We start from the raw sequence: 25671 nt of genomic DNA, 5'->3' as shown, positions 1-25671 counted from the left end.
GAGAAATGCCTTCTGAGGTCCAGGTGGTTATACAGTCATGCACCACCTAACCGTGTTTTGTTCCACCATAGACTACACATATGGTGGTGGTCCCATAAGATTATAATGCAGCTGAAAAATTCCTGTTGCCTAACAACATCTGTAGCGCGCAACGTGTTTCACGTTTGTGGTGATGCTGGTGTAAACAAACCTGCATTGCCAGTCATATAAAACTCTAGATGGCACATACAATTATATATAGTACATAATAATTGATAATGATAATGAGTAAGTTACTTATGTATTTAGGATACTATACTTTTTATCATTACTTTAGCATGTACTCCTTCTACTTATTAAAAAAAAATTAAATGTAAAACAACCTCAGGCAGGTCCTTCGGGGGTATTTCTGAAGGAATGCACTGTAGTCATAGGAGGTGACAGCTCCATGCATGTTACTGCCCCGAAGACCTTCCAGTGGGCAGATGTGGAGCTGGAAGAGAGATATCAATGATCCTGACCCTGTGTAGGCCTAGGCTAACGTGTGTGTTTGTGTCTTAGTTTTTAACAAAAGTGTTTAAACAAAAAGTTAAAAAAAAATTTAAAAATAGAGAATAGCTTAGAGAATAAGGATATCAAGTATTTCAATACAGCTGTACAGTGTGTGTTTTAAGCTAAGTGTTATTACAAAAGAGCCAAAAAGTTAAAAAATTAAAAAGTTTATAAAGTAAAAAAGTTACAGTAAGGTAGGTTAATTTGTTATTGAAGAAAGAAAAGTATTTTTTATAAATTTGGGTAGCCTAAGTATACAGTGTTTATAATAAAGTTTACAGTAGTGTTCAGTCCTGTTCTCGGCCTTCACATTCACCACTCACTGACGCGCCAGAGCACTTCCCGTGCTCCATTCATGGTAAGTGCCCCAGATGGGTACACCTGTGCCATTTTTTATCTTTTATACTGCATTTTTACTGTCCCCTTTCTGTGTTTAGTTATGTTTGGATACACAAATACTTGCCACTGTGTTAGGATTGCCCACAATATTCAGCACAGTAATATGCTGTCCGGGTTGTAGCCTGGGAGCCATAGGCTTTACCAGCCAGCCCAGGCATGTGGTGGGCCGGAGCATCTAGGTTTGTGTAAGTGCACTCTAGGGATCTCCACTTGGGCTCTCACCCACCTGGATCTGTAACCCCTACACATCACCTCCTCTTTGGTTACCCAGATTCTTCACCGTTGTAAGCTCAGTCTCCTCGTGAGTCCATCTCTTCTTTCTACTCTAACACTCAAATACCTTCCAGGTAAATCCGACAAGCCTTCCTATGACTCCACAGCCCTCTCCTGTTACCATCCCATGTCTCTTCCCTTCATGGATAAACTCCTCAGAAGCCTGGTCTGTTCTGGCTGGCTCCACCTCTTGGCCTCCCCCCACCCTCAGAACACTCCAGACACACTTTCATCCACCACTTGGCTGCAGCTGCTCCCACCAGGGCCACCAACCCATGACTAGATCCCTCCTTCCAACCATGGTGGGTTACATCTCACCAGCATAACAAGGAGATAGGCCCAAGTGGAGAAGAAATAGGCTGAGAACTTCTGGGGCAGGGGTGGGGGAGACATAGCCTTGGGTTGGATGGAGGCATGGCACATTCATCAACAGGAGGGGGAGTGTGGTACTGCGTCATGATTAATTAGCTGTGAAACAGCTTTAATTTCATTAATTTTTGTTGAAAAATCATAAATTTTTCCTAGAATCATCCTATTAAACATAAATGACTATAATTTTTCAGTTATAAAGCTGCTTGTTGACTTTTTACATTATAATGAAATTAATTCATTGCTCTTGGGGTCCTGCAAAAAACTGGATAAAGCACGCCTGGCCTTTTATATTAGAAATTAGGAGAGCGCTTATGAGTAACACATTTACAGATCTTTGAATGACTCATTCTAAGAAGTCATCGCAAGTTGCTTGTTCTGTTGTGGGAGTTCTTAGTGTAGCACTTTGCTGCCATCTAGTGTCAGAAATTTTTCTTTTGGAGTTTTTTTTGGGGGGGTGGGAAAGAGCAGAGAAATTTTTAAAACTTGGATAAAGCAAAGTTTATTTTAATTCAGAAAAAATTGCTGTTCTTGGTGAGGTTTTTTTCTTTATATGGTGGACCAAAGTAACAATCCATGTCTACTCGTCATTAAATACCATTTAAATACAAATAAACCAGATATCTAAAATGTAGATTTGTCTTTGAGACTAAATATAGATTTGTCTGTTTTTGATAGAATGAACCAGTTTTGGCACTTGTTTAATGTAAAAATCTTTTCTGTGATTAAAGATTTTATGCTGCTTTTTCTTTTCAAACGGTGATACCAGGAGAGCTGTAAGGACCATTCTAGAACATAGAACTAACCCTGGATCCTACATGGTCTATCACAAGCCTCATCCATGAGAAACCATGATCGGGATCCTCAGTAATCTCTGATGTTGACTCCTTATTCCAGGTTAAAGATATTTTTGCCTGGATTGTGCTGACAATGTCAATTCTTAAGTAAGATCTTCTTCTCTTTATTCTTTCTCGCAGTGAAATTTGGGGAGGGGGGCTGTTGCAGAGAGAAGCCATTTGAAGAACAGTGGGTGGTTATGGATGACTTCAGATAACCTTGAAAAGTAACTGCACCCACTCTGCTATCCCTCTGCCTCCATGGCCACAGTCACTTTTGAGAATTAGCCAGATACAGCGCAAGATAATCATGCTTTTGTGTGAGAGTAATTTTTTCCTTAGATGTTGCAGCAGAGGGGTTAGGCAGAAGAGTGTAAGTTGCCGTTGCATTGGTGATGCCAGAAGACTTCAGTTTTTTTCATGTTTAATTTCTGTGTGGGCTACCTTATGAATAAAAATCCCATTAGCCTATAGTCCTGGAGTTTTTTGCTGGAATTTTTCTGGGTTAATTTAACTGTCTTCTAAATCATTCATCGTTCCCACAGCTCCCATGCTGGATAGAGCCTAGCCTGGACCAATGAGCATATGTTTTTAGAAGCAAAAAAAAAAAAAAAGATGAATATTTCTCTTCTGGAGGAGCTTTAATTCCACTGGGAACAAAAGAAGAGAGTGCCACATTTGGAAGGAAATCTGTGAAGGACAGTTATGCCAAGTGCCACCTCAGTGTGCATGGTGGCACCAAGGGGAGGCTGCTGTGTCCCTGGCAGAGCAATCACATGACACTTGGGAGAATTCTGCAAATCGATGGCATTGAGCTTACATTATTTTATATTCATTCTTATAAAGCAAATTGATTTCATCTGCATACTAATTTAATTCACTTGCTAAATAGAATTCTCTTGACTAGTTGGTAAACCAAAAAGTAGAAGCACAGCCCTATTCTTTATTAGCTCTGTGGCCTTGGGAAAATCTCTTAAACTCCTTCCCTAAGCCTCAGTTTCATATGTGGAAAACACCTCAAATTGTGACAGGTATTTGCATTAACAAGGGTAAATGCTTGGCACAGTGCTCAAGAGCTCAAATGGTAGTGAATATTAATATCAACATTAACATTCAGTAAGTAAGCATCATTGAAACTGGGAATGGAAACAAATCGAGAATCTTGGAGTGGACCTGTAAGTGCTTAGTATTAAATGTGGACAAATGTTTATAAAATAATATTGTGTTTTAAAGTTTTACTCTGGGAGGAATTTGATAAATTTGCCATCTTTTGCAAGTTATAATAAATGTATTCTTTAGTTGGTTAAGGAAAATTTCCTTCCTTGGGAGTTCTTTCTTGATTGAGATTTAAAGAACACTGAAAGCTATGGGCTTACTTTCTAAATTTTATTAACTGATTATAGAAAGCTTTAATTTGGAATTACATCATATCAACAACTATTTAATCGTGTAAGGAGAATATGGAGAATTTCTTCAAAACTGTATTCCCCAAAATGGATATACTGTAACACCCCCCCACCCACCCAAAACATACAGTTCCAAATTAGAGTTGTCAAATAAAGACAAGGTGACACAGGGAGGACTTGCAGGAGAACCCGGGAGCCCAGCATTCGCATGTCTGTGTACTGGACGCCTGAATGTGAGTTGGTTCATTTTCCTGCTCAGGCTGCTCTCCTTTGAAGAACAGCCTTATTAACTTGGTTAGTTTTTCTGGAGTGACTGGAATGGTCTTTCTCACCATGGTCTCTGGGCAGCACAGGGCCCTCGGGAAGTCTGGAGAGCCCTGAAGCAGTTGTTACTAGCACTGGCTGGACTCTCTCCCCTCCCTTCCCACCTATTTTTCTTTCCTTCTCTCCCCATCCATTGCTCATCAGATCTTTGGTGGTAGCCACGTAGCCTTGGTGACAACGTGCCCACTGCCCAGGTGTCTCCTGGAATCCTTCAAACAGGCAGTGTGCGTGCCACTGTTTCTTTCTCTCTCCATGTTATCTTAGTTGCCTAAGAATCTCTCCTTTTGCATTGTACTTAGTTTAAATTGTACATCTTTTTTTTATGGTTTTGTTTTACATGTGTTTATATAACAAAAATAAATTAATGTTTAATCTAGTTAGACTGGCCCTAAAAACATAATAGTGTTCCATGCTTTCGAAACGTTGGGTTAGAGTTCCTTTTTGTAATTTGAAACTTGTTCAGTCTGAGGTTCTTTATTAGGTGCAAACTGAAGTGATTTTTAATAAGTGATCTTCGTGTAGGTAGTGTCAGCTAAGGCACATGTTTAAGTACTCAGTTTGTTTCTGCGGTTCATTTTGAAACTCAAGCGGGCCCATCTTTGCAGGGTGATCTGAAAGCGTATCTGCGCACGGAGCAGGGGCACATGCGGGGAGACGCGCAGACCATGCTGCTGCAGAGGATGGCGTGTGAGATCGCCGCGGGGCTGGCCGCCATGCACAAGCTGCACTTCCTGCACAGGTGGGTCACAGGCACGCCTCACACATCGTTGGCGTGGCAGTCCACAGAGGCTGTCCAGATGTGAAAGGATCTCTGGAAACCTCAGGGAGGACAAGCCTCAGAGTGAATTCCTGGCTTACGCAAGGAGAAGCTACCCCTGCTCTTCCCAGTGTCTGAATAAGGGTTGAGTTGGGCTTCATTGAAACCAATACCAGGGAATAAAATGTCTTAATACAGCCTAAGATCTGGAAATTATTTCCAGAATTTCAAAGAATGTAAAAAATTGTCCTTGTCTCAGAGTGGAGAGTAAACAGTATCAATCTATAGCTCACTTGTTGCATTCTTTTCCTGTCAGCCTTGGGCTTCTGATTTTTCCTGCGGGGTTTCATGGTGTATCTCAGTTCACATTCCTGAGAGAGGAAGAGAGAAAGAATCTGAGTGGCCAACAGCCTCATTTTGTGCAAGGTCATAGCATTGGTTTTTGGCCAGCTAAAGAGGTGGCTCAAGTTGCCTTCTCTAAAGCAGAGATGTTGTGGGATCCCAGCTGAAGAGGCCTGCCCCTGTGCAAGGGTCAGGGATCGTGTGTGAGCTGCACAGTGATCCATGTTACACATTTCTGTCATAACTTTTCAGAGTCCACCTGAATGGCCACAGTTCTATTTTGTTCAGATCATTGATACTGATTTTCATAATTAAAACAACAAAGGGCTTTGAGTCCTAGCCCAAATAATAGTTTTGTTCTGTGAACTCAATGGGAGATTTCTGCTTATTTTCCTCTAGGCTTTTGAGCTCCGATTCATGTTTAAAATTATTTCTTAGGTCTCTGGGGAAACCAGGCAGTATCTCTTTAATTGACTTTAAGTAAATCATATAATTCTTAAGAATCCAAAGACCTAAAAAGGGACACCTGTATGTCTTGAAAGATGTCTGTAAAGTATTATGTTTTTTTAAAAAGCAGATTGTATAATAATATATTTATAGTATGACCCATTTTTTTTTTAAATAACACACCTGGTCATATTTCTAGAGGCTTGTGTATGAATAGGCATGGAAAAGTACTGTACCTATCAAACTCTCAACATTACTTCAAAGTGGGGAAGAAGGAGAATTATTAACCTTTTTTTTTTTTTTTTACACATCTATATCTTGTTTGCCCTGCAATAGTGAACAAATCATTCTGATAAAGTGGTTTTTTTTTTCTTTAGACCCATAAGGTTATAGGTTTCTTAAGACCCAAGGCAGATCCCTTATGTGAAACTTCAAAATACAAGGATTTTATAATGGAGAAATCCTATATGTAGTTTCCTGAGTCTTTTATAACAGGTTACTATCTAGCATAATTTGTATTGTTAATGTTTTTTTTTTTTTTTTTTGAGACAGAGTCTCGCTTTGTTGCCCGGGCTAGAGTGAGTGCCGTGGCGTCAGCCTAGCTCACAGCAACCTCAAACTCCTGGGCTCAAGCAAACTTCTTCCTCGGCCTCCCGAGTAGCTGGGACTACAGGCTTGCGCCACCATGCCCGGCTAATTTTTTCTCTCTGTATATATTTTTAGTTGTCCAGATCATTTCTTTCTATTTTTTTTTAGTAGAGACAAGGTCTCGCTCTTGCTCAGGCTGGTATTGTTAATCTTTTGTAAAATGCAGATGATTATTGCCTAACACTTGGTTTAGGAATTTTTAAATTTTGAGAAGAGAATTTAATTTAAAAGAGCATCTTATCAGAATCAGTAGCATAAAGCTAGAAATTGTGCTCAAAGCCCAAGTCTGTTTCTCCTAGTGTACCTTAAAAATTGGCGAAGTTTTCAGAGTAAATAGTATTTTTCCTGTGAGTTTCTTCTTTGACTTAATTTAGAATCTTGTGGACTTTAGAACAAATAAAAATTATAAATCTCATAGTTTAGGTTTTATTCAAGTTTCGAAACACAAAGTAAAGAAAATCCTTGAAACCATTGACAGCTGTTCATTTAGTTTTAAAAAGTAGCCGTATTTTATATAAAATTTCCATATGGGGCAAAGTTTTGTGTTTTAAGTTCTTTTCTCTTGGTAGCATATCATACAGTATATTTTTAGGTTGAAATTTAGAATATTTATTGGTTGACTCACAGTAGAACTTTCTGTGTTGTTTGAAAATAGAACAACCTGCATGTCCAAATGAAAGTTGTTAGCTGCGTTCGGAAACTAATCTAGTAAAGCACCCCCAATAAAATTTATTTTTGCTTATTAAGAAGAGCCTTAGGCTGGGCGCAGTGGCTCACGTCTGTAATCCTAGCTCTCTGGGAGGCTGAGGCGGGCGGATTGTTTGAGCTCAGGAGTTCGAAACCAGCCTGAGCAAGAGCGAGACTCCGTCTGTACTAAAATTAGAAAGAAATTAATTGGACAACTAAAAATATATAGAAAAAATTAGCCGGGCATGGTGGCGCATGCCTGTAGTCCCAGCTACTCGGGAGGCTGAGGCAGGAGGATGGCTTGAGCCCAGGAGTTTGAGGTTGCTGTGAGCTACGATGACGCCACAGCACTCTAGCCCGGGCAGCACAGTGAGACTCTGTCTCAAAAAAAAAAAAAAAGAAGAGTCTTATCCCAGGGTCTCAGGAGGCCTACATCTCTGACGTAGTGCACATAACATTGGTGAAGGCCACATAAACATCAGGTGCTGCCAGTTTGTTACCGTTCCATGCCACTCTTGGCCTTGCTGGCCTTGGCACTTGGGCCTTCCTGTCCCCTGCCTCTGAGACTTCCTGAACAGCCCAGCAGTGAAATAGATGCCACCAGGTCACTGTGGTGAGCTTAGTGCAGACGGTTCCCATAGGCATGTGTGTCCTCACAGTGGCTCACATAGCTGGACACCTGGAACGGTGCCCTAGAGTAATACTTTGGGATGATTATGCATGGAAGAGCCTTTTTAGGATTTGCCTGGTTTTAAAATTAGAGTTACTTTCTGCTGAGAAACACAGAGGTTACTAAGTTTTCCAGCCCTCAGAGTATTGGGTAATCAGGTGATTAAAAAACATGATAAATAAACCCTTAGGGTTTGGTGTCATTTTACATTATTTTTTTGTTACAAATTGTACAACAGGTGTCCAAATTGGTAAAATTTAGTAAGTCTGATCACTAATCAGCTTGTGCTACAACTCTAGAGTGTTTCTTTGAGTCAGTGAATTATTCTTAGGGGTTTTATTTGTGTTTGTGTGTAAAATCTTTAGATTATACAGTCATGCGCTGCATAAATGCATTTTGGTCAATGAAAGACCGCATATATGTCGGTGGTCCCATTAAGATTGTAATGGAGCTGAAAAATCCTACTGCCAAGTGACCTTATGGGGTCTTAATGTTGTAGTGCAACACATTACTCACCTGTTTGTGGTGATGTTGGTATAAACAGACCTATTGCACTGCCAGTCAAATAAAAGTCTGGCACATACAATTACGTGCCATACATACTACTTGGTAATGACGATGAATGACTATGTTACTGGTTTATGTATTTACTATAGTATGCTTTTCATTGTTATTTTAGAGTGCACTCCTATTTAATAAAAAAAAAAAAAGTTAACCGTAAAACAGCTTCAGGCAGGTCCTTCAGAAGGTATTCCAGAAGAAGGTATTGTCGTCCTAGGAGATGACAGCTCCCTGCGTGTTATTGCTCCTGAAGACCTAGTTGGGACAGATGTGGAGGTGGGAGACAGTGATACTGATGATCCTGACCCTGTGTAGGCCTAGGCTAACAGGCATGTTTGTGTCTTCGTTTTTAACAAAAAAGTTTAAGAGAATTAAAAAAAAAGAAAAAAAATAAAATTAGAAAAATCTTAAAGAATAAGGATATAAAGAAAGAAAATATTTTTGTACAGCTGTACAGTATGTTTTAAACTAAATATTATATGAGTCAAAAGTTAAAATATTAAAAAGTTTTTAAAGTAAGAAAGTTACAGTAAGCTAAATTTAATTTACTATTAAAGTAAGAAAAATTTTTATAAATTTAGTTTAGCCCAATTGTGCATACAGTGTTTATAAAGTCTACGGTAGTATACAGTAATGCCCTAGGCATACCATATTTTTACTGTCCTTCATCTGTGTTTAGATACACAGATACTTAGCATTTTGTTATAGCCGCCTACAGCATTAAGTACAGGAACCTGCTGCACAGGCGTGTAGCCTAGGACTGATAGGCTATACCATATGGCATTAGTGTATAGTAAGCTCTACCATCTAGGTTTGTGTAAGTACATTCTATGATGTTCATACAATGAAATTGCTGAACAGCACGTTTCTCAGAAGGTATGCCTGGTTGTTAAGTGTTTCATGACTGTACTTTTAAAAATTCCTTCTAATGTTTACTAATTTAAAGATTGTTGTTTAAGGAAAAATGGATATAGCAATAAATATAATTTTTCTTTGATGCATTTGATTGTTAATTTTAAATCAAAGCCACAGATAGTGCCTGGCACATAGTGGTATTAAATAAAAAAAGAAACTACACCTCTAACATCATTTTGCTTTCCTGAGGAAAACCTAAGGCTTTCCCTTAGACTGTGGAATCGAGCCTCGGGGGAAAGCCTGCTCACTCAGCCAGTGTGCAAGGAATGAGGGGACATGCAGGCCAGGCTCGTGCTCTTCACTAGTAAAGTGGTGACAGCAGAACTGAGTTCTTGAGATTGGTGTGAGGAGCCAGTGACATCCAGAGCTCCCGTGAGTGTCTGGCCTGCTGACAAGCAGAGGAAGGAGGAGAAGCAAGAGAAATGATGGTGGCGATGGGCCTTGCCTTACTTTTAGAGTTTAAGGTTTTCTTGCTTTTTTGGATTTGGTTTGATATTAAATTAAAGACAATGTAAAATCTGTTGATTCATAAGTATTCATTGAACTTCCACAGTCTGTAAAGGTCAGTGATAGATAAGGTGAGAAATAGAGACATATATTGAAAATCAAAGCAAAATACATAGTCCTTGCTCACCACCTAACACTCCAGCAGGAGAGTTCAAACATGCATTCACGTTTGGCAGGATGATCACTGTGTCCAAAGCATTTGTAAAATGTTCTTTGAATAGTTATTTGATCCTCAGGACAGCCCCATGAACCACGAGGCAGGTACTGTCATTCATTCCATTTTACAGAGGGGAATACTGAGGCTCAGAGTAGTGACCGGTTTGTCTCTGTCACTAACTTGACCAGGACTTTGAAGCCAGACACAAAAACCATATGTGGTTGTTTGTGCAGGAGGAGTAGTTAACTTTTGCCTGGGAGGAATCCAGGCAGGTTTTCTGAAGGAGGTGGCATTTTAGTGATCTTTGAAAAATGGGCATAAGTTGGAGGATGGAGCAGATTAGGAAACTGCTGGAGAAGGGAGCAGCAACCTGATGCGTGTGGTGGGAGGAAGAGGAGGAAAGGGAGTTGAGGGAGATACTCAATAGTCTAGCCTAACTAGAACAGAAGATGTATAAGAGCAACTAGTGAAAGAAGAGAGACACAGCTTAAAGCCAAATTATAGAGGGCCTAGTGCCAAGGTAAGGCCTTCGGACTGTATTCTGTGGGCAGTAGGATGGCACGTCCAGAGCTTTGTGTGTGTGTGTGTGTGTGTGTGTGTGTGTTTAATCACTTCTGCAGTACAGTTTAGGATGGTTTGGAAAGGGAAGATGCCACTGAAGAGAAAGCCAAATAGGAATTCCTGTGTGGTGGCTGTGCTTGGATGTTTTTTATTTCCCTTTCTACATGGAAAATGTGTTGAAGGCAGGGATTGGATCTTCTTTACCTTTATATCTCCCATGATGTATTTCATATAGAAATGAGGAAAGGCATCAGGAAAGGAAACAATTTAATATAGTCTAGACACAAGAAGAGATGGAAAGGCTATAATCAATCAGGTGTCCCACCTGGAAAGGTGATTATAGAGCTTTCACAAAAAAGGCACCAGGTCCAGAGGGCTTCATGGTTGATTTCTGTATGACCTTTAGAGAACAGATCAGTCCGATGTATTTAAGCTATTCAATACCATAAGGAGGATGGAAATTTCTATAACTCATTTTATGAATCTGACATAATTGAATAGCAAAAGAGAGTGTAAAAGGTTATTGATAATTCTCATTTATGAATATAGATATGAATACCAGCAAACTGCATCCAGCAATGTGAAAAAAAACCAAGTAAGACTTATTCTAGGAACATAGGGTAGACTTATATTATTAATATAAAAATATATCTGCGTAATTCATTACATTGGATAGAATAAAAGAGGAGAGAATACATTATATCAGTAGACTGCAGAAACCTCATTTGGTATAGTTCAGCAGCCATGCTATATTTAAATCTCTGATAGGAAAGAAAAGAAACAAATAAGGACTAGTTACCAAAACTGAATAGCAATATCATTCTAAATGGCAAAATTTAATAAGGCCTTTTCAATTAAATGAGAAACCGGACAGAGATGCCCTAATTCTATTAGCTCTCAACATTTCATTGGAGAGACTAGTGAATACAAAGTAGAAAACTGTCACTTTAAAAATAATAATTAAGCATCATGGCTTGTGGCTGTAGTCCCAGCTACCTGGGAAGCTGAGGCAGGAGGATCACTTGAGCCCAGGAGTTTGAGGCTACAGTGAGCTACAGTGACGTCACTGTGCTCCACCCTGGGCAACAGAGTGAGACTTGATGTCTCCCCCCCGCAAATAATAATTAAGATTAATTGATTTTCATATGCCAGCTACTTTCTAAGTGCTGTATTTTATCATTATACCAACTCTGAGAGGTAGATGGTTGGCTTTTTCCCTCCATGTTATAGGTAGGAAGACAGGTGCGTACAAGCATACTTAACTTGTTCAGGGTCACACAGCTGTAAGGTGGCAGAGCTGGGATTCAAACCCAGACCCTCTGGCTGCAGAGCCCACACTCTTAGCCACTAAGCTACACTACATAATTATTAGAAAAGAAGAGAACATCACCCATCTTTACTGGTGACGTGACGCTATTTATCGAGAAAAACCAAGAAACTAGTTTCTTTAAGAAATTAGAATTAATAAGAATTTATTGTGGCTTGCTATAAGACAAATGCACAAAAGTCAGTAGTTTTACTCTGTACTAGGAATGAGTATCTAGAAACCAAACGGGAAAAAAAATTCATTCTCAATAATGCCAAAATTAATTTGGGAATCAGTTATGTGAGAAAGTCAGGACTGTATGAAGGAAAACTGTGAAATTTTATTGAAGGATTTAAAATAACATGTGGACAAATGGAAAGATGTATTATGATTTATGGTGGGAAGACAACAGAGAAATGTCAATTAACTTAATTCCAATTAGAATCTTAACAGGGTTTGTATTTGGGGAGGTAGGGAGTTGGATGAAATCATCTTTAGCTTCATATGGAAGAATAAATGTCTAGAAAAGCCATAAAATATGAAAAAAGTGAACAGTGGGGGCAGACAGGGGAGCTTGCTTTACCAGATACCAGAATATACAATAAGCTATTACAATAAAAATCATTATGGTTTTGGCAGAGAAATAGGTTAATAGACAGTACACAGTGCATACAGAAGTGAATATATGACAAACGTGATATTTCACATAAGTGCAAAAAAGGATGGCTCATTTATTAAATGCTGACACAGTTAGTTATCTGGGGGAAAAAATTGAACCACAACATTTTCCTATATATAAAAATAAAGATATAAAAATTGATGGAATTCTAGGAGACTGTCTGTATAACATGGGTATGAGTAAGACCTTCTTAATTAGGACAGGAAGCCCAAGAGTTATGAAGTAAAAGGTGGACGTGGTTGACTATATAAAAATTAACCACTTTGTATAGAACAGATACTGTAAGCAAAGCCAATAGACAATAGAGTTGGAAGGACACATCTGCAACGCAGGTAGCAGCTAAAGGGTAATATTTATTAATATAATACACAGAGAGTTCTTATAAATCAGCAAGAAAACCATGACCCAGTAGAAAAATGGGTAAAGATATAAACAGGCCCACAAACATGAAAATGTTCAAATTCATAAGTTGATAAGGGCTACAGGTGAAAGTAACTGGGACTCCAAAAGTAAAGGAGTGGCCACACCTGTTGCCAGGAGGATACGAGGGAGAGAGAGTTTTTGTCACAAATTGTATATATGTCATGTCACATGTAAATTATTACAGTGTTTTGAAAAGCCGTTGGGCAATATCCATACAATTAAAAATATACCTTCCCTTTAATCTCATGGAAAATATAAGCACTAAAATTTAAGATTATGTGTATTAGAAATAACTCTTGGCCGCGTGCGGTGGCTCATGCCTCAAATCCTAGCACTCTGGGAGACCGAGGTAGGTGGATTGCCCAAGATCAGGAGTTCGAGACCAGCCTGAGCAAGAGCGAGACCCCCGTCTCTACTAAAAATAGAAAGAAATTATGTGGACAAGTAAAAAAATATACATAGAAAAAATTAGCCGGGCATGGTGGCGCATGCCTGTAGTCCCAGCTACTTGGGAGGCTGAAGCAGGAGGATCGCTTGAGCCCAGGAGTTTGAGGTTGCTGTGAGCTATGCTGACGCCACGGCACTCTAGCCAGGGCAACAGAGCCAGACTCTGTCTCAAAAAAAAAAAAAGAAATAACTCTTGAGCATTGTTTGAAGTGATGGCAAAAAAAAAAAGAGAGACAAATAAATGTTCATGGGGGAACTAGAGTAAATTTAGGTCCATGTGCACTATGGAATATTACGTGACTATTCTAAAGAAAGATTTAGAACTGCTGGACTAGTTGACTTGGAGTGATTTTCATGTTGTGATATTGTTAAATAAGGATACAGATAAGTAGGCAGAATATCACATTTTTGTAAGGCAAATGCTTCTTATTCCCCTCGTGTATTTGTGTATGTGATGTGTGTGCACGTGGTGTGTATTTAAGTATGGAAAGAATGTAGGAAGAGTGTACCTACCAGTTTGTTACTACCTAGTACCTGGAAGGAGGAAGATGGTTAAAAGAAAACAACGCTGCATTTGGGGAAGACACAGAAAAAGCCCAGCATTCATATCACCCAGTGCTATCACTCCACATCTCTATGCCCTGGTTTAGAAAGTGTCCCTAAGCAGAAAGCTGAGGGAATGTGGAGCTTAACTCTGGTACTTCTCCTCTCTCCAGGATCAGAAGCCTCGGCTGTCCCTGGTTCAGTACTTGAAAACTGCTTCCTTTTATATTTTGTCCAGTTTTATAGCTGTGGGACGATAAACCAGAACCAGAAGTTGAGGCCTCAATATGCCTGACTATCCAGCTCAGTGTCACCTCGATCCCTATTTTATCACTGGCCTCAAAACCCGGGTGTCAGTGGCGGACCCCATTCCAGCCACAGGCATTTTCCTCAGGCTAAGAACTTCACAGTGGAAGAATTCTCTGTGTACCCAAAGCCTAGCAGGTGCCTGGTGTACAGGAGGCGCTCAGCGAATGCAGTGTTGCTCAGCCAGCAAGAACTGACCTAATAAGCAGGGCGAACTATCATAACCCATTAAAGTTGCCTCTGTGCACCTTATCATAATCCTCCTGGTTTGATCTTCTGCTTGTCCCTGTGCAGCCCGTCTTAGAGCGGTAAGCACAGCATCTCTTTAGAACCTTAAAGCCTTGTGGCCGCCCAGGCAGAGTGGCATGGTCAGCGGAGAGAGGCTTTGGGATTGAAGTTTTAATTCACCTCTCATCAGCTTTACCGGTATAAGCCTCAGTACTTAATCCTTTTGAGCTTCCCTTTTCTATAAAGTGGGGATCACCTTTAAAACCCCAAAGTGCTGCTGTCAAGATTAAATAGGATAGTGTGTGCCAAGCTCCTAGAAGTGTGTTCAGTAACATTCAGTTATTTTGCTCCCTGTTACTCTGTTTTGTCAGGAATTCAGGTTACTCAAGAAAGCATAAGTAGTTCACATAAATAGCGGTGTGGATTGTTTTGAAAATGGCTCCCACTGCGGTCAAGCAGTTTGCATCAGGGAATATTTCTGAAGATAGGCAGACTATAATCCTACATGAGTTAATAACAAGTAATGATGCTTCCTTGTGACTGGGGACGGGGCTCCCACTTCCTGTGCCCATCAGCCCTGCTCACGTGGCCTGAATCCCACGTGGTCACTGTCCCCTGAGTCACAGCGAGTGCTGCCAGGCAAAGGTGACTGAGCCAGATCCTTCCCAGAGCCTTGCAGGGCTGGAGTGTTTGGCAGCCTCGTCATTAGACCTGTTTTTCAACTTGAAGGGAGAATATACTGGCTGCATGTTTGTATTTCCTGACAAAAGCAGCCATTGACGTCAAGAGTTACCTCTGTTAAGAAGTTACACCTGTGTGTTTTTCTAGTCTTTGGCCTTGCACATTGTTGGGCTTCAGAGAATATTATTTTTACCAGTTTTGAACTGAAATATATCATCATGTTAAATCTGTACAGCACTTTAATGTTTTCAAAACATTTCATATATATTCTTTTATTTTACCCTTTTAACAACCTTGTGAATGAGCCATTTCAGCTGCATCCCTATTTTGTGAGAACACTGAGGCTCCGATATGCACATGACTTGCCTTGTGTCGCATGGGTCTGAAGCAGTGGCTCCAGGCTCCTGACCTCGCCCAGCACCTGTCCCACTGTGCTGGGGTGCCTGGGGTGCTCGGGTAGAGGTGGGAGCAGGCTTATGAGAAATGCCCCTGATCACACCACTGTTGTCTTCCTCATCACCTCTGGGTTTCAGGTAATGAGAAGCATTCCTCCTCCCCTGGAAATACCAGGCGGATTGCACTGGAGTTTTATGATGAGAGCCAAAGGCCTTCTACATGCACAGTCCTTCTCCTTTATCAAGCCTTCACGTTTCATAATCTGAAGACCTACACTGAACACTTGTGAGGAGAGAGAGAGAAGAGGAGGGAGGAAGTGGGACAGCCATCCTGTTGCCCAGGAGGTGTCTGAATGGACCTGTGCTCTGATGGCTCCAGCCAACCTCAGGTTGCTGCCCCAGCCCAAAGAGGACACGCACATGTCCCTTCTGGAATGCTCAAGTCCAGCTTTTAGTTGTGGACTTAGGAGGGAGACATGGGGAAGATTTGGCAGGATCTGTTTGTAGAGACCCTGCAGATGCTCATCAGTGATTCTCAGTAACTGAACCTCTATTGGCAAAACCTACAACTATCCAGTTGTAGCTGTTGGCCCAGTGGGTAAAGCAGCCTTAAAGTATTTTCATTTTCCTGCCCTCAAATGGCATGGTACTCCTCTTCCTTTCCCTTCCTCCCTCCCTTCTTTGCTTAATTCTAAAAAATAGGGACTGATTTTCTCCTTAAGATTGGAAGATTCTGGCCTGGTGCAGTGGGCTCACACCTATAATCCCAACACTCTGGGAGGCCAAGGTGGGAGCACTGCTTGAGGTCAGGGATTTGAGACCAGCCTGGGCAATAGGGAGACCCCATCTCTACAAAAAATAAGAAAATCAGTTGGGTGTGGTAGTGGCCTGTGCCTGTAGGCCCAGCTACTCAGGAGGCTGAGGCAGGAGGATTGCTCAAGCTTAGCAGTTGGAGTTTGCAGTGAGCTATGATCACACCAGGCAACAGAGTGAGACCCTGTCTAAAAAAAAAAAAAGAGTGTAGAGAGTAGTGTAATATAATTCACTCGAATCCACAGGGACCATGTTCATTGAGGACCAACCATGTGCACAGTATAGGGCTGCAACTGTTACTGTGTTGTCATTCATAGTTATAGATGGTAAAAGTATGATAATCCTACTGAATGATAACTTGCTAGCTTTGTGGCCCTAGTGAAGTTACTTCAACTCTCTGTGCCCCAGTTTCCTTATTTATTAATGAGGAAAATAATAGTCCCCACCTCATAGGTTTGTTGTGAAGATTAAATGCTTAGAGAAAATGCAAAGTGCTCAGAGAAATGTCTCGTGTAAAGTAAATGCTTTGTGAATATTAGCCATTATTATATAATTGAATCAATGTTGTTATGTACCAAGCTGTCATTGAATTATATCAGTGTTAGCTGTTGCTACTGTCATCTTCATTATTATTATATTTCAGACGTGTGAGCTTTGGAAATTAAAATCTTTTTTTTTTTGAGACAGAGTCTCACTCTGTTGCCCTGGCTAGAGTGAGTGCCGGGGCGTCAGCCTAGCTCACAGCAACCTCAAACTCCTGGGCTCAAGCAATCCTCCTGCCTCAGCCTCCCGAGCAGCTGGGACTACAGGCATGCGCCACCATGCCTGGCTAATTTTTTCTATGTATATATTTTTAGCTGTCCAGATAATTTCTTTCTATTTTTTTAGTAGAGACGGGGTCTCACTCTTGCTGGTCTTGAACTCCTGACTTTGAGCGATCCACCCACCTCGGCCTTCCAGAGTGCTAGGATTACAGGCGTGAGCCACCGCGCCCGGCCTGGAAATTAAAATCTTTGAAGATACGAATTTGATAGTTTAAGTTTTGGTCTTTTACAATTATATAAAGACAAACATTTTTAATTTTAGACTGTAGAAATTCAGTTTCCAATATCTTTAATTTATGTCTTAAAACTATAAATTAGGTATCCTTGTCTATTTTAATTCAGTGCCTTTTTAATTCATATGCCAGTTGATTATTTAAAAGATTCTAAGGACTAAAGCCAAAATCTGAACAGTTTAATCTGTTATCTCTATGGAAAGTTCCTTTAGGAAAAATAGTTTTTTACTTGTTAAATCATGTGTTTTTGAAAATTAACTTGTTCTTAAATTATGTAAGTAAATTGTTTGAAGTAAGTCTTGAAAATAAGCTCTTGACCTTCCCTGTGGAGAGGTGGAGTTTGCAAGACATGAGAGTAATTTGGAAGGGGCTCAGTTATAATGCTTGCATATCTTTGAAAAAGGAGGAAAAAAACAAACATTTTTAGCAATGCTTATTTTGAGGTGCTTGAAGTTGTAACCTCATTAATCTTATATTAAATAACAAACTATTATTGGACTATTACTAAAATAATAACAGTTGTTATAAAATTCAGACAGTTTAGCTAATAACATTTTAGAATTCTTTCTTGGTCACTCTTAAAATACTAGGAAATAAGCCATAAATCTGGTTTTAATACAGAGCATGGTATTAGAGATAGTCATTATTTAACCTTAGCATTCATAGTTATTTGCCCAAAAATGTGATCATCTTCATTATTTAAGTAATTGATAATATATTTAATATATAATCCTTTTCCTGTGAAAAAGAATTTTAAAACATTAATTATTAAGCAGAGATCTCAATCTACTACGCTATGATTCCTAGAGAAAGCCTTTTTACGCAGCAATTTCATGTAACATCATCCTGATGTTGGTTCTCTGTGTTGTTGTGTTCACTTCACTATTTCTGTTTTCAGTGATTTAGCCCTGCGGAATTGTTTTCTTACCTCTGACTTAAACGTTAAAGTGGGAGATTATGGAATAGGATTCAGCAGGTACAAGGTAAGCCAAAGATTTAAATGTTGTCTCTTTAATCTGAATTAATTTCGATTGTGAAGTTGTAATATCACAGAAATGCCTCTCTGCTTTTGGAGGAGAGAGAGGGGCAAGAGTCTTGGTTGTGATGCCTTTCTGGAGAGGGGTTTGTTGCAGTCATTTTCATGGCAGTATTGGCTTCTGTTGAGTGGTTTATCTACATCAGTGGCTTTATGCCCAGTGTTTTGTGACGGCTTTCCAAGTGCTTTGTTTAAAATGATTTATAAACAGTGTAATTGATATAGTCTGATGGTTCATAGTAAATTTTAGAATGAACATGTGAGCAGTAATAGTTACTATTACTTGTATAATAAAATATACATTCCATATAAATGTTTCTCCATTATGTGGTCAGTAAAATTTCAGCTCAGATTCACTAAGCTTGATTTAGGTTTTTTAACTCTGTCATAAATATATCCCCGAAGAAAACAAGGGAAGTAGATGAGATTTTCATTTGTGTGTGTTTTTGTAGCCTGACTGAATGAGGTAGCATGATGTGGGGCAGAGAAGGAGATTGTCTACATAGTGGCTCTAGTGTCTTGAGCATTTGCTATATATCAAGCATTTAGAAATACTTGCCTGTATTATCTCATTTAATCCTCATCGCAAAGGTAGGTAGTTTGTATTATCCTCATTTTACAGATAAGGAAAAAGACTTCACATAGTTGTGCTTACCCAGAGTCGCATAGGTGGTGGTAGAACGGAGAACTTACAACCCAGTCTGTTGGATTCTAAAGCCTACAGTCTTATTCATTAACCAGCATCTCTATTCAGTGCGTAAGGCCTAGTATATTTTAAAAGATGTTTTGCTCAGTCTGCGTTGCATGCATCAGACACGGCGTACCTTCTTTTTCCTGGAAGGATGACTTAGCAGGCATTCATGGCTGAGAGACCGACTCATGAAGCCCAGGAGGCTTCAGAGAAACTCCTTACTCACCTTCTGCCCAGAAGGTCTCTCTTCATGCCCACTTTTTTTTTCCTGGTTTGTTTTTTGGGTATATGTTTTCTGAGAATGCTCTGGAATTAAATCATTGAGCTCACTGAAAGTATCATTCCATTCAAAATTCTGTATGCTTTCTAACAAAACAGGAGGATTACATTGAAACAGATGATAAAAAAATTTTCCCTCTGCGATGGACTGCTCCAGAATTAGTAACCAGCTTTCAAGACAGACTACTAACTGCAGATCAAACTAAGTATAGTAATATTTGGTATGTATTGGTTTACCATTTTATTAGACTTTTGTTTGGCAAAGTCCTAACTTCTTTCTCTTTGAGTAATTTCTTAAGGGAAAGTAATGGTATAAGATGTAGGAACAAAAGAGTACCTGATGGTGTGAAAGAGACCATTGAAAGACATGATTGCAATGATATAATTAACTGTCTTTCTTATCCATTTTCCTTTGCAAAAGCAGGAACCAAGTCTGTTTTATATTCTGTGCCTCCTACAGGGCCTGGCATATAAAAGATGTTTAATACATATTTATTGAAGTGAATGAACCGAAAAGGGGTTTGTACTATTACTTAATACTGTGATTTATAGGGGCCAGTTTAATGGAAGCTAAAGAGATGTATCTAAATCTTTGTCTAACAATTTCTATCACAACCTTCTTAATTTATAGCTCTTTTTTTTTTTTTTTTTTTTAATAGAGACACAGAGTCTTACTCTTTTGCCAAGGCTGGACTGCAGTGGAGCAATCATAGCTCACTGCAGCCTCAAACACCTGGGTTCAATTAGTCCTCCTGTCTCAGCCTCTCGAGTAGCTGGAACTACAGGCACGTGCCACCATGCCCTGATAATTTTTAAAAAATTTTTTTAGAGATGGGGTCTCTGTGTTGCCCAGGCTGGTCTCAAACTCCTGGGCTCAAGTGATCCTTCCACCTTGGCCTCCCAAAGTGCTGTGATTACAGGTGCGAGCCACCATGCCCTGGCCTATAGCGATATTTTTTGTGCTCTTGTTCTTTTTCTGTTTTCTTTTTCTCTTCTTGCCTTCTTTTGGATTGATTTCTTTAAAACAAATTTTTTTTTGCTTTTTTTGTCTTTAATTGACATAATTTATATATATATTTATAGGATACAGTGTTATATTTTGATACATGTATACAATGTGTAATGATCCAATCAAGATAATTAGTATATCCATCACCTCAAACATTTATCATTTCTTTGTGTTGGAAACATTCCAAATCTCTTGTAGCTATTTGAAAATACACAATAAATTGTTGTTAATTATAGTGCCCTATAGTGCTATAGAACACTAGATGATTTTCCTCCTGTCTAGCTGTAATTTTGTATCTGTTAACCAACCCCTTCCTATCCCCTCTCCCCCAACCCTTCCCGACCTCTCGTAACCACTATCTGCTCTGTACTTCTGTGACCAACTTTTTTAGCTTCCACATGATTGACACAGTTTGATTCCTTTCTCTTTCTCCTTTGGGTATCTGCTCTCCCAGTGAGTTTTATATTTTTGCATGTTTTCATGATGGTAGTTACCGCCTTTCTTTTTCAGATGTAGGACTCCTCGAGCATTTTTTTTGTAAGGCCAGCCTAGTGGTGATGAAGTCCTTCAGTTTTTGCTTGTCTAGGAAAGACTTTATTTTTCTTTCATTTCTCAAGGATAGCTTTGCTGGGTATGATATGCTTGACTGGCAGTTGTTTTTTGTTTTTGTTTTTTTTTTCCTTTTAGCACTTTGAATATATTATCTCATTCTCTCTTGGCCCATAGAGTTTCTGCTGAGAAATCTGTGTTAGTCTAATAGGAACTCCCTTAGACTTGATGCTTTTCTCTTGCTATTTTTATTTTATTTTTCAGGAGAGGGTTTTGCTTTGTCACCCAAGCTTGAATGCAGTGGCACAATCATAGCTCACTGTAGCCCCAAACTCATGGGCTCAAGTGATCCTCCTGCCTCACCTCCTGAGTAGCTGGGACTATAGGCACATGACACCATGTACAGCTGATTTTTTAATTTTCTGTAGAGACAAGGTCTCGCTATGTTGCCCAAGCTGGTCTCAAACTCCTGTGCTCAAGCAATCCTTCTGCCTTGGCTTCTTTAAGTGCCAGCAATACAGGTGTGAGCTACCACCTGGCCCATTTTTAGAATTCTCTCTTTGTCTTTGACCTTTGACACTTTGACAATAATGTGCCTCTGAGAGGACCTTTTTAGGTTGAATCTATTTGGGGACCTTTGAGCTTCCTGGATCTGTCCATATCTCTCCCAAGACTTGGGAATTTTTCAGCTGTTATTTTCTTAAGTAGGTTTTCTGTGCCTTTTCCTGCCTCTCATATATTTATTTGCTTAATGGTGTCCCGTAAGTCCTGTAGGCTTTCTTCATTCTTTTTCATTCTTTCTTCCTTTTTTTCCCTCTGGCCGGGTAATTTCTAACAACCTGTCTTCAAGTTCAGAGATTCTTCTGCTTGATCTAGTCTGCTATTGAAGCTCTCCATTGTATTTTTTATTTCATTTGTTGACTTCTTCAGCTGTAGGATTTCTGTTTGGCCACCGGGCCAGGGTGCTTTGGTGGCAGCTTAGCCTCAGGAACGGAAGAGTTCTAGCTCCAAGATGATGTAGCACAGGATGCAGCACAGCTGCATGGGCCACAGGGGGCAGGGCACAGTGTCGGCACCTTCTCTGGAGGGGACGCAGCCATGTGGACTTAGTGCTTGTGAGGACTGTAGGGGACCCCAGTAGTGAGGACTGTGAGTCCAGGGTGTTACTGGGGGCTGCTGAGGTCCTCTTGCTTACCTTTCCCCTCAAGGAGACATTCCTCCTGGTTCCCAGCTGATCTTGCTAGGGGACAGGATGGTGGAGGGCAGGCATTTCCTTCTCTTCTCTGTGTGGCTGTCTTGAGTGTCTGTGCTCGCCAGGGTTTCTGTTACTCCTTCGATGTATTCCAGTTCTCTGCTTTAGTTATTTTGTCAAAATGTAGTTGTTCATTGGTTGTTTGGCTATCTTTGTGGGGGAATAGTGCCAGGGACTGCAAGTCGGCCATCTTGCTGACATCGGTATCTGCATTAATTTGTTTTTTATTGTTTTTTCCTCTTAGTTTGGGAGCTACATACTCTATTCCTATACTTTTATTAGCTACCCTAGAAATTACAGCTTTCATATACTTCACCTACCTCAACTTAATATTAGTTCATATCTTAACCCTCCTTATGAACAATACAAGGACCTTAGAACACTTTAACTCAGTACATCACACCCAAACGCACACACACGCACACAGTTATATGTTATTATTGTTGGGTATTTTAAGTTTTTCTTTTAACATCCCAAGATACTGTTTTTAGCATCAATGTTCTTTTTAGATTTATCCACATAATCAAACCACTTTGCTCTTCATTACTTTTTTTTTAATCTCAGACCTTCCATCTGGGACCACTTCCCTTTGGCCTGAAGTGTATCCTTCAGAACTGCCTTTAATGAGGGTCTGCTGATAATAGACTCAGTTTTTTGTAGGTCCGAACATACCTTCATTTTGTCATTCTCGAAGTATATTTTTACTTGATGACTTTTATTTTCTCTCAGTGTATTCTACTGACTTCCGTTATTGCTTTTGATAATTCAGCTCGCTGTAATCCTCCTAAGTTCTTTGAGGTAATGTGACTTTTTCTCTCTGGCTGCCTTTAAAATCTTCCCTTTATCTTTTTTCTTTTTTTTAATAGTTTCACTGTGATGTGTGTGGGTGTGGATTTAAGTTTTTTTTGCTTGGAATTTACTTGGTTTTTCAAATCTGTAGGTTAGTGTTATTTATTGGTTTTGGGAAATTCTTAGCCCTTATCCTTTAAATATTGCCTCTGCCTCCTTTTCTCTCCTTCTGGAAGTCTAATTAGACATGTGTTATAGCATCTTGCTTTATCTCCTGTCTCTCAGTCTCTCTCACGTATTCTGTCTCTTTGACTCTCTGCCACATTCTAGATAGTTTTTCAGACTTAGACTCTGGCCACTAATTTCTCTCTCTTCAGCTATGTCTATTCTTCTGTTAAATCTATTAAGTTTTATAATTCCATTATTGACTTTCTAGTTTTAGAAGATATTTTTTATTTTAAAAATTTGTCACAGTGTTTTTTATTATTGGATTATGATCTATGTTAGATAATTCCGCTAACTATAGTCTTGATCCTGCTGCTTCTTGATGGTTCCTTGTTTCCTCTGGGACTTTTTTGTGTTGAGGATTCTTGGAAATGTAGAATCGAGGTACGTTCCTCCAGAGAAGATCTATCTATATTTGTTTCTCCTGGGTACCTGGGGGTCCTGCCATGTATAGGGCCCTATACGAGGCCAGGGCGTTACATATTCAGCTTGAGACTTTATGAACCACTCAGGTGATGTTAATTTGGGCTGCAAATCCAGGTAAAGGCCAACTCTGTGGTTACAATTTCTTTGGGCCCTGCCCCCTTACACATACAGTCAGTTTCCGCCCTCACAGCACCTCAGTGCTAAGGCAGCTTGCCTCCCTGCCCGTGAAGGGAGGCAGGGGTGGGTTTATCCCTACCTTGAGGTCTCTCAGTGAGCCTTCTTACCTTGGGCCTATCACCCCCATCAAGCCTTGGAAACCACAAACACAGAAGCCCAAGGTCTGTTCTTCAGCAAAAGCCTCAAAGGAGGTTTTAGTGTTCTGCTTAGTTCTCCAAGTTCTAGATTTTTGTCCTTGTAACTCCCTCCATTCTTATCCACTCTTAGATGCCTTTAAGAAGATGCTTTTTATGCTTCATCCAGCATTTTTATTGTCCTTAGTGGGAGGATTGAGCTGGCAATATAACCTGCATTCCCAGAGACAGAGCCAGCCCTCATGCTGACGGTTTGAGCAGTCACTAGTGGCAGTGCCAGGTCATGCCAGGGGCAAAGGCCGCACTGCCTCGTGCCGGGTTGAATGAGAGGGACCTCACTCAGAGAGTTTGGGGGTAAAGAGGGGATAAGAGCTAGAGGACAGTTTTCCTCCCAGAAGAAAGAGGCTCAATGGTATTAAGGAGGCACTAGCCCGTGGGAGGGGAGGAGATGAATCCGAGGCAGAAGAGGTGATAATGCAGTGATCCCAGAGGATCCCTGCGTGGCAGAGAATGCAGAGCTCCAGGAGAGAGACATGCAGGGAAGATGCTAAGAGGCAATGGGGTGGGGCTGGGGAAGCCTGTGCTTCCTGTTCTGTGCAGAGTAGGGGGCAGGTAGTGGCTAGGGAGGGGTTTGGTTTGTGGATAGGCCTTACTGGGGGTGGGAAAGGGAGCTAAATCAGGGATTTGGAGAAATTGAGATGGGCAGAGTTACCTACCACCTTTGTGGTCTTTAGTATTTCATGGAAATTTCTTATTTTTCTCGGTCAAATTGTAAACTCATTTGAGCGGCATTATCAAAAAGCTCCGCAAGGTGCTCCAATAGGACATTAACACTACCTTAAGCTTCTTTTGTACAAAAAATGCTCATCTACCCCTAGCAATTCTGTGCCAGGGAAGAGAAAGCACTTCTTACTTTCTAAATTAGATTGGGAGGTTTGGGTCCTTTTATTTCCTTTGATAGAAATGATCTCTCAACTTAGATACTGAATATGCTGACTTTTTTCACTTATTTGTGAAAGCAGTGTAAGAGAATTTAAAGTTGTGTTATACGATGTCAAATAAATTATTGATTATTCGATACAGTTTGTTATTCACATAAGCATCCTGGTGGGTATTGATCAAAGTCATGTAAACCACAAATGGATGGATGTCAGAATCACTAGGGAGCTTTTTAAAAACACAGTTTCCTAGATCATACCTGGATCTACCAACTAAGAGTCCTCGGGTGGACCCCAAATACCAATGTGTTTGTTGAAAGCTTCCCAGATGACACGGATGACCAGCCAGGCTTGGGAGCATTGCAATAAATAGGAGAGTATAATGCAGGACAGAGGCAGTAAGTGGCGGAGAGGAAGTACAGGGACCACGTAGAGGAAAGGACAAGCACTCCGTCTAACCCGAGCAACAGAGGCCATGTCCGTGGGGGCAGAGCACAGGGTTGTGAGAGCAGGCTGGGCGAGGACGAAGAAGGGGCGTTCCTGCTGTGTGAGGCCACCCTGGGGGCCTCAGAGGCTCAGGCAGGTGGCCTCCCCTCTCCTGGCACAGAGACAGCTGCCAGAGTGCTAGGCCACCCCTGCGTGATAGCAGGAAAACCCGGAATGCTGAGGAGTAGCTAAAATAAGAAATGCGTGGGTCTAATAGGGAAGAGATTTTTTTTCCCACATAAAGATTTCTTTTGATATTTTTTGGCATCTACCACTGTTGTGAATGAGCTTTTTTCCCACCAAAACCCCCAGAATTTAGGCTGTTTATCTTGTCTGTAGCCATTCTGCCGAAGTCTTGAAACATTCTAATGGCCTTTCACATAATTTCTTGAATTTTTCAAGTTGACAGTCA

The 25671-nt window shown here is 40.3% G+C and overlaps 1 protein-coding gene across 1 annotated transcript in view; it reads left to right on the top strand.

Annotated features, from left to right (window-relative positions):
* LMTK2 (lemur tyrosine kinase 2) overlaps nt 1-25671 on the top strand; it is a 96397-nt gene that overhangs the window by 56614 nt on the left and 14112 nt on the right. Inside the window, exons 7-9 of the mRNA XM_012638897.1 lie at nt 4744-4877; nt 18167-18251; nt 19374-19495. Of these exons, the coding sequence (XP_012494351.1) occupies nt 4744-4877; nt 18167-18251; nt 19374-19495 (341 nt within the window). The remainder of the gene's footprint in view (nt 1-4743; nt 4878-18166; nt 18252-19373; nt 19496-25671) is intronic.

The sequence above is a fragment of the Propithecus coquereli genome, unplaced genomic scaffold (assembly GCF_000956105.1).
Source record: "Propithecus coquereli isolate 6110/MARCELLA unplaced genomic scaffold, Pcoq_1.0 Scaffold137, whole genome shotgun sequence".
Lineage (NCBI taxonomy): Eukaryota > Metazoa > Chordata > Mammalia > Primates > Indriidae > Propithecus > Propithecus coquereli.
Note: the sequence above shows the minus strand (reverse complement) of the source record. Positions and strands in the feature narration are given on the sequence as shown.